Here is a 13,627-nt window from a genome sequence, read left to right as displayed (position 1 = left end):
AATTCATTGGTTCGAAATCATTGAATTGTTTGCTCATTGCATGCCTTGAAGCCTACCTAATTACGCCATAGATTACGTCCTATATCCCTCCCGTGTACACCCAAATATGCACAAAAGTCTCGTTTACAAAATCATGCCTCCAACGGACCGATCGTGGTAATGTCGAGACCTTTGGCCAACTCCGATTTCGAAGGCATCTTGCCGAGCGACATCAACTCGGCCGACTGGACCATGGCGGGGTCCTTGCCCATGGAGGCCATGGCGACGACCGTCTCGCCATTTGTGTAGTACGCGACAAATGCCGACTCTTCCACATTGCCTTGAATCACGACGTCGTCCCATCCGCCGACGGTGTTACCGCAGTATCTCAGCTGTGAGCCCAATGCGGACCAGAAGACGGGGATGAAGTGCGGCGTCTTGACGGCCGAGTTGATGATGTTGTTTGCAACGGAGCGGCCAGCGTTCTGGGCCACATTCCAGTGCTCAATGCGAGTGTACCGACCGTCACCCCCAGGCCCGTGGTAGGGGTATGTTGCAATATCACCAATGGCGTACACATCCTTGAGGCCAACAATCTCAAAGTTCTCGTTGGTCTTGATCGAGCCATCGTCCTCCAATCTGATGACCTTGTTCTCCCTCAGGAATTCAGTAGCGGGAGCAACACCAACACCGAGGATGACCAGATCAGCCTCGAGTTTGGTGCCATCTTTGAGGTATACCGCGCCGACATTGGCAGCGTCCGTGGCTGATGGCTCTGCCTTGTCGACGCCAGCGTTCATGTGGAACTTGACGCCATTCTTTTCCAGGCTCTTCTGGATGCCAGCGCCAACTTTCTCCCCAAGAACCCTCTCCAGAGGGACCTTTTCCATACCGATGACGGTAACTGTGTTTTCCTTGGCGGTGGCGTTGGCAACCTCCATACCGATGAAGGAGGATCCGACAATGACGATCTTCTTGCCCTTGTCACCAATGGCCTTGACAATCTGTTGCGTGTCGTGGGCGGTTCTGAGGGTGAAGATGTTGCCCAACACCTTGAAACCCTGGAGGGGCAAGTTTCTGGGCGTACCGCCAGTGGCCAAGATGAGCTTGGTATAGGGGACGTTGTCGCCCTTCTTAGTGGTAACCTTACGGTCAGAGAAGTCAACGTCGGTGACCTCGTCGGCGACCCAGTCGACAGAGCCACTCTTATACCAGGCCTCGTCGCGCCATTGCAGGGCGTTGACGTCGGTCAAAAGAGCCTTGGAAAGCTTTGTGCGGTCGATGGGGAAGTAGCCTTCGGAGGAGATGATGGTCAAGGGACCGTCGTAGCCGCCGTTGCGCAGACCCTCAACAGCTCCGAGAGCACCGGATCCTCCACCAACAATGACCACCTTTTCCTGGTCGGCACCGCCAGCGGCATTGCACTTGAAGTTGGGCTTGCGGCGACCGCCCTTGATGGCGGCTTCTTCGCCCGAAATGTAAACTGCGCCGTCGCGCTCGGTGACCTTGAAGACGGGAAGGGCGTCGAGCGCAGGGGCGTCTTCGACGTCACCAGTTTTGGCATTGAAGCAGGCTGTGTGTGTGTCAGTAAAGTGCTATGGAGCCAACATGGGAGAGGGTAGGTACCTCCGTGCCAAGGACATGTCAAGCGACCAGAGGTGGTCAAGACTCCCTTTACGAGTGGTGCACCAAAGTGGGTGCATTTGGGACCAACGGCCTGGATACTGCCGCCGGCGTTGAGGAGGAGGACCTTTGCGCCCTCGATTCCCTCAACTTCAACCTCCTGCTTGTCCCCCGGCTTGAGAGATAGCGAGGTGACGGACTTGAGCTTGTAGTCGGCCATGGCTCGTGCGCTATGCGAAAATGGACTCTTTTGTGTCGTTTGTCGGAGTAGAGAGGATACTCTTACGTGGTGGCGGAGAGGGAGGAGGAATTTGGTGGTTTGCATGAAGGATGGAGGGGGAGGGGGGGCAAGAAGTAGAAGGGTAGGCGAAAGAGAGGGGAAGATGTTACGGTCACCGTCGAGGGGTACTCCGACTCCGACTGACAGCTGCTGATGTAAAGCACCGGGGCGGAGGGAGGGGGTCAGATAACAAAGCACACGAGGCCAAGACTGCCTAGGTATTCCCAGATGTAGTGTGGTAGCTATCCTAACAGCGGAATACTAGGTAGATGTCTAGTGGAAGGTAAAAGCTTCCGGGGGTGACAAGTAGACAGAGACGTTGCGGTAGGTATGCTGTAACTGGGGTAAGGTGGGATGAGGCAAGACGTGATGGTAGGCGGTCTGCTGAGAGATGGGGAAAGTTGATGGGGATTCGCGTCTTCAGATTGGTGACAATACACCGTAAGGTTGACTCGTTTCTGACCGGGGCTATGTTTGGTGGAGGGGTTCAAGAAGGCGGTGCGGCGGGCAGTAATTTTGTGTTTGTAATGTCGGGCGAGGGAGTGGTGAGGGTTCAGAGCATCATCATTCATGCGCTGTGCTTTGAGGGAAGCTCTCAATGGCTGCAGATAGGTAAACACGGGATGGTCAGAGAGACGCGAGAATGTGAGGTAGGTACCTTATTACCCTGTAGGTAGACGTGCATGGAAGTACGGAGTATGAACACAGAGATGGACGCAACTTCCTCCCCAAAATTGGACGATTCAATGATGACGCCATGACAGTGAGCTCGTTTCCTCCACAGGGAAGGATCTCCCGGGATTAGCGGCGGCAACCACCTACCCCAAGACGATGCTGTTGCTTGTGCCATTACTTCCTTCTGTGCTTCCTTCCAGTGCAATTCATCTGCTGTGGCAGGTGCTTGAGCTCACTCCTGGTCGTCATTGCCCACTGCGGCCCCACCTCATCCCGCCATCCCTGCCAGCTTGCAAATTCCTCTGTTCTCACTGGCCAGAAGCTGAGAGCTTGGATCATATCTGTCTTAATTAGGACTAGCATCGAACCTAACACACGGGTTCCATAATTGTCCCACTAAAAAGCTCCACCATTCGGTCCACCGTCCGAAGACACCAATTGCACAAGCTCTCGTCCTCAATGGAGCTCAACAACAATGATTTCTACCGAACTGATCGTCAACAAGTCAAGAATACAGACCATCATAACATGATATCTCATCTTCTCTATTGTAATTCATATGCCCTTCATCCAGTAGCCGTCAGACAGCTATAACAAAAACACCCTACTAGATATAGTCTAGATATGGTGGACGCCCAACTCCTCATCAACCCCCCCAACGCCAGTAAAGTATCATCGCAGCTCAATAATGGCTATGCCCAACCGTCGCGGCGGCACGACCTAAATCTCCTTGGAAACCCCCGGCCTCCAACGTGTCTTCCGCCTCAGAATCCGCAGTCACTGGTGACTCCTCCATAATACCTCCAGCAAAAGCCCCTGTAAAGTCCATCATGCCTGCGCCCTCAAAGAAACTCACATCCTCTTCAAACTGCATCCCAAACGGCAGCGTACTGTCCATTGCCTCCACCACCGCAGCTGCAGCCGCTTGCTCTTCTCTCTCTTCCGTGCGACCTTGGCCACCGTTGCCATCGCCCGCCGGTGTAGCTCTTTGACTACCTCGTACAACCTGCGAAAGTCTTCGTTTGCTGAGAGACGCAGCATCATATCAAAGAGCTGCATCGCGTGTTCCGCAAGCTGCTTGTCCGCCGGTATATTCGGGTTTTCTGGGAAAACAAACATGTTGGATAGTATAATGATGAGCCCCGAAAAGTGCGCGCACGCGTTGGACCAGATGCTGCAGTCCGTCTTTGGCGATTCCACAAACAGATTCATGCAGTCCCGGCTGAGCTCTACGCACTTTGCCCACCCCGTTGGCAACGGCGAGTTCTGCCTGCTGTTTCCTTGCCCTATACCATCCAGGTCTTGTATCGTCGCTCGGCCGTACGAACTGATTCTCTGCACCCAATCCGCGTCGTGCGAGTAAATACCGTGGACCATGACGGTGATGACAAAATAGTTGTGGTAAAGAAGCGAAAGGTGCACCGTGGGAAGCGGCTCGGCGTATTCCAGCAGCGATGTGAGTTGGAACTCGGCCGGCACGTTGCGGCGCCACGTCTCGAGCATCTCTTCCAGCCGCGTCACCCGCAGCTGCGCTTCCGACTTCGCCACCTTGCGCGACCTCGTGCTGTAGAGGAGATCGTACACTTTCCCCGCGATGTGGCTGAGCTCGACCCGAGCCCGGAAGAAGTTGAACTTGCTGCCGTTGGACGCAGCCATGACGCCCGCCCCGTCGTCCGGGTCCAGCTCCGGCAGGGGCAAGTCGATATCCGCGTCCAGCTGGAACGAAGGCGTCTTTGACCGCAGACTGATGTCCTTGTCCATGCAGTAGGCGAGCCAAAAGACCCGCGACCTCTGCCGGGCGACCGCGGGCGAAAAGTACTGGAGGGACTCCTTGTCGTGTAGATGCAGCCGGTGCGCCAGCCGGATAGCCGTCCCGATGAGGACCGAGGCCGGCTTGGGATCTTTCGTACCCTGGAAGAGAACGACCATGCCCACGAGGACTTGAATGCCTAGCAGGTCCTCCTCACGCGTTACCAAGTCCGACACGACAGACTGCACATTGCGCATGTGGTGCAGCACCTTCTGATCGTCTACCAGGGCATCCAGGTTGCCCGACTGCTTCAATGTGCACCGATACCCCAACGCCAGGGCGATGTTGATGGCTGCCCATGCGGCCGAGGAGTGAGACGAGGACGGCGAATACCAGTCGGAGAGCATGCGCATAAAGGTCGGCTGGTCAAAGAGCGGCATGATGGAGTTGTATCGGTTGAAGAACTCGTCTATGACGGGCGTGACTTCCTCCAGCGGCGGCAACTTTGGCTTCTCCGGCTCGACCACCCACTCGCTTGGACTCTCGCTGCACGAAAAGGCATTGATGAACTCGGTGCTGTCGGTCGAGTCACCGGCACTGTCCAGGGGCAACTCGATGGTGTCCGTAATCGGTGCGGACTGGACTGGTGCGGGTGCGGGTGCTGGTACCGGTGCTGAGGCCGGAACTTGGCTGGAAAGGCGAATGTTTGCATCCAGTGCGCGCTGCAGCTGTTCTTCTATCTTTGCCAACCGACTCTCCAACTCTACCACTCTTTTTGGGCTATGAAGAGGATCGTCAGTCAAAGTCCTGTTACTGGGAGAACTATAAACCAACATACTCTCCTACGGTTGTTTCTTTTGGCCGTTGCTGGCGCTCTTTCGTCGGTATTACTCTGCGGCGAACTGTGGTGGTGCGGCACTCGGACTTATACAACAGACAGTTTGAGCAGGCCGGCTTGAGCATGTCGCACTTGATCTTTTTGAGGAAGCACAAGTCGCATGCTGTGAGCGTGTTAGTCACGGTTTGTTGAGGATGGTCGAGTGGCATATTTTTACCCTTGCGGCGCTGTGATGAAGTCTCCATGGTGAAGGTGTTTCTCTAGATTTTACCGTATTCAACTCCGCCAAAACAAAGTGGGAATGAACAATTCGAGGTGGACGAGTTGGATATTTCAACCATTCGAGACCATGAGTCGTGGTCCAAAGTCCCAATTAAGAGAGCGAGGCAGGGGTCTGCGTCTGTTTTGGTGGTGCGCAGCAGTAGCGCAAGGATTGTGTCGCTGGGCCAAGATTACAAATCCAGAGCTGACGGATGCGCCTAGTCGTTCCCGTCAAGCCACAATCAGCTCGCATTCTTTTAGTCGTTTCATTGGGCCCTCGAATTCTTCTCGGACTCGAATTTATCAGATGTCGATCAGTTTTGGATCTTTGGCTCTTGTTGTCTCCTACTGCGGGCGTGCTTTCTCTTCTCAGCGTTTGACTACTACGCCAGGATCGTCTGAGTTGGCTATGGTACTCACCGAAACTTCAGTACGTATTGAAGGAACTCACCGAGTCTCACCGAGGCGACCACACCAGAGCACTTACACGACACTCGGTGAACATGGAGATCAAGTCACAAGTTTCAACCAAAATTATTTGGTGTATAATTCTAAATTTCCAACAGCTAAATCAATTAATACAAGTCCAAATAAAACTATAGTCTCCAATCTAAAAGTAAGATCAAATCTAGCAACACCAGGGCAATGCATGGCCAATATCTGCAGTCAAGCAACCAAAACTACGCCTTGGAGGTCTCCCCATAGGGCACAGTCTCGCCAGAATATTTGACAGCGCCAAAATGCTCCAACTTATCCCCGTCAGCAATCAAATCCCCATACCAAGCCTGCATGTCCTGCGCAAACCTCCCCACCGCGCCCTCATCACTCGCGTCAAACGGCTCCTCACCCCGCCCAACCTGATGAATCTGCGCCGCCGCCGTCGTCAACCCCATCCCGATATCCTTCTCAATCATCTCAACAGGCTGCACGGCGCCCTGCACCCTCCCCGATATCAACTCCGATCCCAATCGGAACTCCTGCGCGCCGGGACGTCCCAGCCCGACCCCGTCAACGACCTCGAGCGCCTTCACCATCGCGCCGACCGTCCTCATCCCGCCGACAATGTACGCCTTGGTCTTGCGCGCCGCCGCGTCCTCGCCGAGTCCCTTGACAACCGTATCCGCAAACTCGAGGAAGAAGCCCTCCCGCTTGCGTGTGCTCTCCTTCTCCCAGCTCATACCCATAGCCTCATACGTTCCCCCCGAAATCTCCAAAAAGTCAAATCCAAGCCCGGAGAGCAGGGAACTCATCTCCCTCGCCTCGTCAGTCGTCACCCCGCCCTCCTGGAACTCGACGCTGTTGATTTTGGCAGCGAGGATGAACCCCGGCGACGTCCGCTGTCTCACGGCCCTCCCGATATCCGCAATCAACCGGGTGCGGTTCTCGAGCGTCTGCGGGCCGTACTCGTCGGTGCGGCGGTTCGTCGTGCGCGAGAGGAATTGCGCGAGGAGGTACCCGTGCGCGGCGTGCAGCTGGACGCCGTCGAAGCCTGCTTTCTCGAGGTAGGCTGCCGCGTGGGCGAAGCCGTCAATGAAGCGGACAATGTCTTGTTTGGTGGCTTCGCGGGGCGTGGCAAATTCCATGCCCATCTTTGGTACTGTTCGTGCTGTCAGTATCGAAAGTTGAATGATCGAGTGAAGGGTAGAGACAACGAACCCAAGTGAACGGCGGACGCGGAGACGGGGTTCGGCTGAATCTTCTTCTGCACCTGGCGCCCGGGGTGGTTGACCTGTCCGACCATGAGGCTGCCGTCGGCCTTGCCTGCGGCGGCGATGGCCTTGAAGCCCTCAAAGCGGGCGTCGCCTTCTTCGGGAGCGCATTCGGGGGTGATGATCATATCGCCGAGGGTGCTCACGTCCTCGAATTCGATTGTGATGTTGCCTGTGGAGATGATGCCAAAGTTGTCTGGTCCTTGACCCCATCTGGGAGTATTAGGTTAGAATCAAGGTGCTCTAGCTGTGAAGGTAGGGAGAGGAGAGGATATACCGGCGGTAGACTTCGACAACTTCTGGCGTGGGGATACCTCTCTTTGAGGGCTCTGTGGCGCTCCAGGTCGCGAGAGACTCGGCCATGGCGCTCTTGAGGAGGCGGTTCTTGGCCGTCTTGCCGGAGAAGGGAAGGTCAGGGGCCGGGCCAGGGGTTCCGGGCTGGCGGGGGGGCTTTCGTAGCGGGCGGGCATGTTTGCGGTGGTGGTAGAGTCGACTCGAGGTTATAAAGATTTGGTGAAGAATGGGGGAAAGTTGTAGAGATGCTATAGTTATGGAAAGGATGATGCTGATGCTGATAATGTTTGGAAATTAAATGCGCCTGAGGAGCTCACTTATAAAGACATCTCGAGCTTCCACGGCGCCAAGCCCGGATGGCGCTATGGTCTCGATATGAGGCCCGCGGAGTCGAGTGCAGAGTCGATGGCGCAATGTGGTAGTATCGCGGTTGCTGCCGTGGCGGTGGTTGACCGGGCCAGCTAGCGTACGGGGCACTCCACGGAGGAGACGTCCGTGGGGCACCGGGTTCCCCGGCAGATGTTGTGGTAGACGCCGGGGGACTTCAACGACGTGGAACGATATACAAACTTCGCTATCGACTGTTTCATACAAAGTGAAATTGAATTCGTCTTTAAAATCTTCATTTTCGAAAATGTAGAGAAGACCTGCTCGTCTCCTTCGGACTCCAACAACAACGCTCTATTCAAACGCTCTGGATTCTCACTCACGTTCCTTATTCCAATGCTCATGTCCAAGTCTAGGCTCGACCCTACAAATTCATCAATGATTCGGAAAGCCAAAATACTTTGAACTAAAAAATCAACTAGGCAGAGCATTACTTGTTGCCGCGCGGTTGCACCACGAGACCGAGACTATCGAGAAGCGTGTAAGTAGCCTAACATGCGGTGAGCTTCGGTCAGTCTCGGTGTGAGATCCGCGGAATTCCGTGGAGCTCTCCAGCCACCGTGGCGGCCACGGCACGCCGTGGAGTTCCACGGAAAAAACGCCAAGGATCTGGATTAATAATGCCCTCCCTTCCCCATCTCAGCGCAGATCGCTGATGCAGACCGTCACACACGGACTAGCTTCGTCTAGATTGTGGAGCTTGTCAGCTTGAAGGATCAAGCTTAACAAAAAGTAGTGAGTCTCTTGCTCTTGTTATTGATTGACAATCACAACACATGAGGCAATGCGCAGCCGCTAGGCCATGTCTTTACGAACAGCGACAGTCTAACAATCAGCACTTGGTCAAACTCAAAAGCAAGATGTAATCAAGAAACACTAATCAATGCAAACTACTGCGGCAAGAATCTATCCGTACATGCATTCGCAGCTTCACTTGCGCCTCAGGAACATCCTTTTTACAACTCATCTTTGGCCGCTTTAGATGGCTGCGTCTTCTCATCAGCCACCTTGGACTCCTCAGTACCAGCATCAGCCTCGGCCTCTGACACACTCTCCGTGATCTTGAGAACCTGAGCCTTAACAGTAAACTCAATGTCCCTCTTGCCATTAGCAGTATCGGGACGGGTGTGGCTGACGGGCCACGCCACGACGGCGGCATCTTTGGCCACGGCCTGGTAACCACTCAAGTCGGCAAGTGTCGCTGCAATGATGTTAGCCAGTTGCTCTTACAAATGCGCTCGAAGAATTGGAAAGGAAATGGGAATGAATGCCAAACTCACCTTCACAGTCACTACCGTCAGCAACAAACAGAGGAAGAACAGGGTACAACGCCCCCGGCGCAAAAATCGCAACCCTCCCCTCATCAAGCCCACGATCAACCTCCTCAGCCTCACCAGGAACAACAACCCTCTCGGTAACCTTGTCCTCTTCCCCAGCAGGCTTGTCAAACACAGCAAACAACCCCTTGCCCGCGCCGTCGGCCCGCTCCTCCTCCTCAATCCACTCGCGCACGCGCAACGGGACGTCAGCGTATTCCATCATGAGCACGTTGCGATCGTACATGTGGCGGTCGAGACCGGCCCAGCCGCCGGGGTACTCGCGGCCCGAAAAGAAGGTCTTGAGACCGTCGCCCCAGGGGAAGAGGCCCGTCGGCGGTTTGTCAAAGAGGTCATGGAGGGTGTACTGCGTCGCGGCAAAGGTCTTTGACGAGGAGCAGGTCGGGGTGTAGGCATCTGCTGTTGCCGAGGTGAAGGGGTCGCGCCAGGGGAAGTTGTCTGCCATTGTGGTTTTTGCTTGGGGCATGGGCGGCTTGCCGACTTGGAAGGCCGAGGCGGCGGTCGCGAGGAGCGTGGCGGCGAGGGGGAGGGATGTGGACTTCATTGTGGTGGTTGTGTTACTAACTTGTGTGGTGAAGTGCTTTCTCGTGAGACTGTATCGTGACGAGTGATTGAGAATGCGATGAGAGACTAACACAGGAACTTGAACGACATGCAGACGGTCCTTTCTTCACTCATCTCACAATTGATATTGCCCGGCCCTCCTCATATAAACAGACTTCCATGTGGCCAGATTGGCAACTCCAACAACGTTGCTGTCCTTTGCGGACGCAGCATGCTCCGGATTGCCATATTGAGTCGCGGGTTCCTGATGCCAATGTGGGATTCAATGCGGCCGAGCAACGAGTTCCTCCGTCTGGTCCTCCATCCGCACCTTTACCCCAAGTTAATTGAGTTAAAGGCCCCAACTCGACTCCACTTTCCCCTCATTCCCGGCTCGACGGGAGCGCTTTGCGGACCTCAATCCTTGTGCCGCCGCCGTTGCGTCTTTATTTCTGCTACTCAACTCACGTGTCAAATCATCTTACCTAAGGTAATAATGACCCTTGTCTGATTGCTTTCTTGCTTACCACATGCAATCTTGACTCCAGCTGGCGCCATCTGGGTCTTCACGTCACATCACGATGAGATGAGCTAGCCGATCTCCGACTGGTGACGTCTGTCTTAGTTCAACATTCACCCCACCCCAGTCTCATACCTAGATCCTCTCATACGCGCCACGTTAGGCTCAAGAGTCAAGGCCGGTGTTTCCTCTCATTCTTGAGTTACTGCAAGAGAGAACCTTGATGACCTTGAGTTCGAAATAAAGACACTCTTATTCCCATTCACTTCATCCCATGCAAAGTGAAATCCATCTCATCTGATCTCCAACCCTTCAACCGTCCTCCACACATGCGATGAACACGCGAAATGCTCTCTAAACGAGATGAGCTTGGCCCTCACTTGAAAGACTTACATCACGCCAAAGTCCGACCCCGCCTATATCCACCCAAACAGGAACCCAGACCTTCTCACGACTCACTGCCGAGCTTACTCAAGCCTGACAAGTACTTTCACAACCTCACCTGACGTCGTCCATTCTCCTAACCGACGTCCAGTACCAAACTTCCCACTCTTTCTTCATAAGTCCGGACGCGAAGCTGACGAACCATGGAACACGGCGAGCCTCCAGTCGTGAACAGGGATGCAACGAAGAGGGGCAACATCGAATTTTCCCCGAGCAATCGCAAATCTTGCAAATGCCGTCCCGTTTCCGACCCTCCACTGTCATTCTCTTTCGGATAAGCATGTCTTTTTTCAGCCTCGTGTCACCCTTGCCTGCTTCTTATTTCATCTTCCTATTAACCCACTCAAACGGTCCGGAAAGGCGTACCATGTGTGTATGCACATCCGCTTCGAGCCGAAACGCCTCTCTCATTGGCTCCAGGAAGTAAAGCTCCGCTGCTCCATGCCGTGTCTCTTTGGAGGAGTTGGGATCCATGACGTCGCGTCTCCGTCGAAAATGACGCCGCCGCACCGTCATGAACCTCAATCTTTTGCCCGCCCAGCGTCGCATCGCGCTCACTCGACTGGTTCGTTTGAGGCGTCCGGACCTGAACGAACCATTGACTGCTTAGTTATGTGATGATTGTGTTCTCTTTGCGATTGCTATAAGGGCCAATGATCCCAATGACTTGACAAGTGACACTTGATAAATCTCGTAGATTCGTCTTGGCACTCTTTTCCATACACAATAATCCATATCAGTAATCACACATCAATGGCTTCACAAGCAGCATACGCAGCCGAAAAGGCAATTGGCCACCAAGGCGACGCCATCACCGCCCAGGATGTGACCGAATACAGCGGAAGCAAAGGAGACGACGGCGAGCTCATGAAGGCACTCGTCTGGCAAGGCAAGAACAAGGTCGAAGTTGGTGAGTGATGAAGAGCAATCCCATGCAACGATACATCCTAATCTTGCCGCCCAGTCACCGTTCCAAAGCCAAAGGTTCTCGAGGCCACCGATGTCATCCTAAAGGTCACCGGCAGCACGCTCTGCGGCAGCGACCTCCATCTCCTCCACGGCTCCGTCGTCCAGATGAACAAGGGCGATATCCTCGGCCACGAGTTCTGCGGTGTCGTCGACCAAGTCGGATCCGCCGTCACCAAAGCACAGGTCGGCAAGCGCTATGTCGCCTCATTCCAAATCGCGTGCGGAAGTGTAAGTTTCTCCGTCCAGTCATGGTGGTAACCAGAGGCTCACAACAGTCTAGTGCTTCTACTGCAAGCAAAAGCTCTCCTCCCAGTGCGAGCGGACAAACTCCAACACAATGGAGAAGTCCATGTACGGCTCCCAAACAGCCGGCATGTTCGGCTATTCCCACTTCACGGGTGGCTTCGCCGGCGGCCAGGCAGAGTACGTCCGCGTGCCGCTCGGCGATGTCAACCTCCTCGCCATCCCGGACGATGTCCCCGACGAAAAAGCCCTCTACCTCTCCGACGTCCTCGCCACGTCCTACAACTGCGTCAAAGACACGGCCGTCTACCCAAATGACCAAGTCGCCATCTGGGGCGCGGGCCCCATCGGCCAAATGGCAGGCGCCTTCGCCCTCGACGAAGGCGCCTCCAAGGTTATCTTCGTCGACACCGAGCCGCGGCTCTCCTACATCAAGTCCAAGTGGCCCGCCGCGCACGCGGACAAGCTCGCGCTCATCGACTACAAGACGCTCTCGCACGGCGTGACGAACAAGGAGACGGTCGTCTCGCGACTGAAGGAACTTTGCGGCGGTCGCGGGCCGGACGCCGCGCTCGAGTGTGCGGCGGGGGAGTACCCCAAGGGCTGGCTGCACACGGTCGAGATCGCGCTTGGCGCGGAGACGGACACGAGCGAGATTGTCAACGAGATGATTGAAGGCGTGCGCAACTTTGGCAGGGCGGGCATCACGGGTGTCTATGTCGGGTACACGAACCATTTCAACATTGGGTCGCTGATGGAGCGTGGGGTGCGGCTTATCGGCAACGGGCAGGCGCCTGTTCACCTGTACTGGGAGGATCTGCTGAAGAAGATCCAGGAGGGCAAGATTGATGTGTACCAGATGCTCTCGCACCGCATCCGTCTTGATGACTTGGACAAGGTGTATTACAAATTTGAGAAGCATGAGGACGGGATCCAGAAGATCTTTGTCGAGACAAAGTTTTCGTTCCCCAGGGCGGAGGGGTCCCCTGAGTTGACGACATACTAGCACGAGAGGATTGGCTAGAAGTATGAGCGACGTAGCTGTAATGAGACATGATGAAAATAGCATTCTCGACTAGACTTTTCAAGAGTACCATGCCGTGCATGATCTGATAAGCTTTCATTGTCTTAACAAACTCGACCGCGATGGCCGGTATACGATGGAGAAGTAGAATGATTTCCGCCTTCAACATCAGCATCGTATTATAGATCCCGACGGCACCAGCAATCACTGCCCGCGCCAATATAAACAAGAGCTTGCTCACTCATAATGTCTCATGTATATGATTCGCTATGAACGGGAGGTAGCTTGGATGAGGATGCTAGGCATGCGCTGGATAAGATCGAAACGTCTTGATCATAGCTAAGTACGCCAACACCACCTCGAGACGGACACTTGGATACCTCATTGTCCAATGAGCGTTGGTGACGACGCATTCGTTAGGCAGATCGGTGTGCAGGATTGTTCAAATTTGGAAGCGGCATCATCGTGTAAGGACGGTAGCTCGTCGTACCACTCAGCGACTTCTAGTTGATATCACACCACGCGACGTGCTACATTCTGTAAGTATGTTCGTGCTTGATACAAGCAAACACAGACTCCGATTTAACTTAATCACCAATGTGCTCGACACGTTAGGTAACATAAAAGAAACGTGCCCTCTGCCTCCTACAACAGCCCAATGTAAACTATCTCAACAACACAACAATCATCAGCCACCCCGTCGCCATCTACCCCATCCCTCTACCGCCCCAGCCCACGCAGTTGCTCCTCC

The 13,627-nt window shown here is 54.6% G+C and overlaps 5 protein-coding genes across 5 annotated transcripts; 1 reads left to right on the top strand and 4 right to left on the bottom strand.

Moving 5' to 3' along the window:
* Positions 1-131: 131 nt before the first annotated feature.
* Positions 132-1,822, bottom strand: aif1 (Apoptosis-inducing factor 1; the record flags this gene model as incomplete). Its single annotated transcript, XM_053196589.1, has 2 exons — positions 132-1,552; positions 1,606-1,822. 2 exons carry the CDS (start codon positions 1,820-1,822, stop codon positions 132-134), a joined length of 1,638 nt encoding a protein of 545 aa, XP_053045990.1.
* A 1,587-nt stretch (positions 1,823-3,409) lies between these two features.
* N0V96_004687 (uncharacterized protein) lies at positions 3,410-5,390 on the bottom strand (the record flags this gene model as incomplete). Its single annotated transcript, XM_053196590.2, has 3 exons — positions 3,410-5,087; positions 5,146-5,308; positions 5,363-5,390. The coding sequence occupies 3 exons, from the start codon at positions 5,388-5,390 to the stop codon at positions 3,410-3,412; spliced, it is 1,869 nt and encodes a 622-aa protein (XP_053045991.2).
* A 696-nt stretch (positions 5,391-6,086) lies between these two features.
* On the bottom strand, positions 6,087-7,478 carry N0V96_004686 (uncharacterized protein; the record flags this gene model as incomplete). The annotated part of the gene is made up of 3 exons (XM_053196591.2): positions 6,087-7,003; positions 7,063-7,328; positions 7,393-7,478. 3 exons carry the CDS (start codon positions 7,476-7,478, stop codon positions 6,087-6,089), a joined length of 1,269 nt encoding a protein of 422 aa, XP_053045992.2.
* Positions 7,479-8,752: 1,274 nt separating this feature from the next.
* On the bottom strand, positions 8,753-9,677 carry N0V96_004685 (uncharacterized protein; the record flags this gene model as incomplete). The annotated part of the gene is made up of 2 exons (XM_053196592.1): positions 8,753-8,997; positions 9,077-9,677. 2 exons carry the CDS (start codon positions 9,675-9,677, stop codon positions 8,753-8,755), a joined length of 846 nt encoding a protein of 281 aa, XP_053045993.1.
* A 1,716-nt stretch (positions 9,678-11,393) lies between these two features.
* On the top strand, positions 11,394-12,858 carry N0V96_004684 (uncharacterized protein; the record flags this gene model as incomplete). The annotated part of the gene is made up of 3 exons (XM_053196593.1): positions 11,394-11,550; positions 11,605-11,837; positions 11,890-12,858. 3 exons carry the CDS (start codon positions 11,394-11,396, stop codon positions 12,856-12,858), a joined length of 1,359 nt encoding a protein of 452 aa, XP_053045994.1.
* Positions 12,859-13,627: the final 769 nt, after the last annotated feature.

Source organism: Colletotrichum fioriniae (assembly GCF_027942845.1).
Source record: "Colletotrichum fioriniae strain IMI 355084 chromosome Unknown scaffold_4, whole genome shotgun sequence".
Taxonomy (NCBI): domain Eukaryota; kingdom Fungi; phylum Ascomycota; class Sordariomycetes; order Glomerellales; family Glomerellaceae; genus Colletotrichum; species Colletotrichum fioriniae.
Note: the sequence above shows the minus strand (reverse complement) of the source record. Positions and strands in the feature narration are given on the sequence as shown.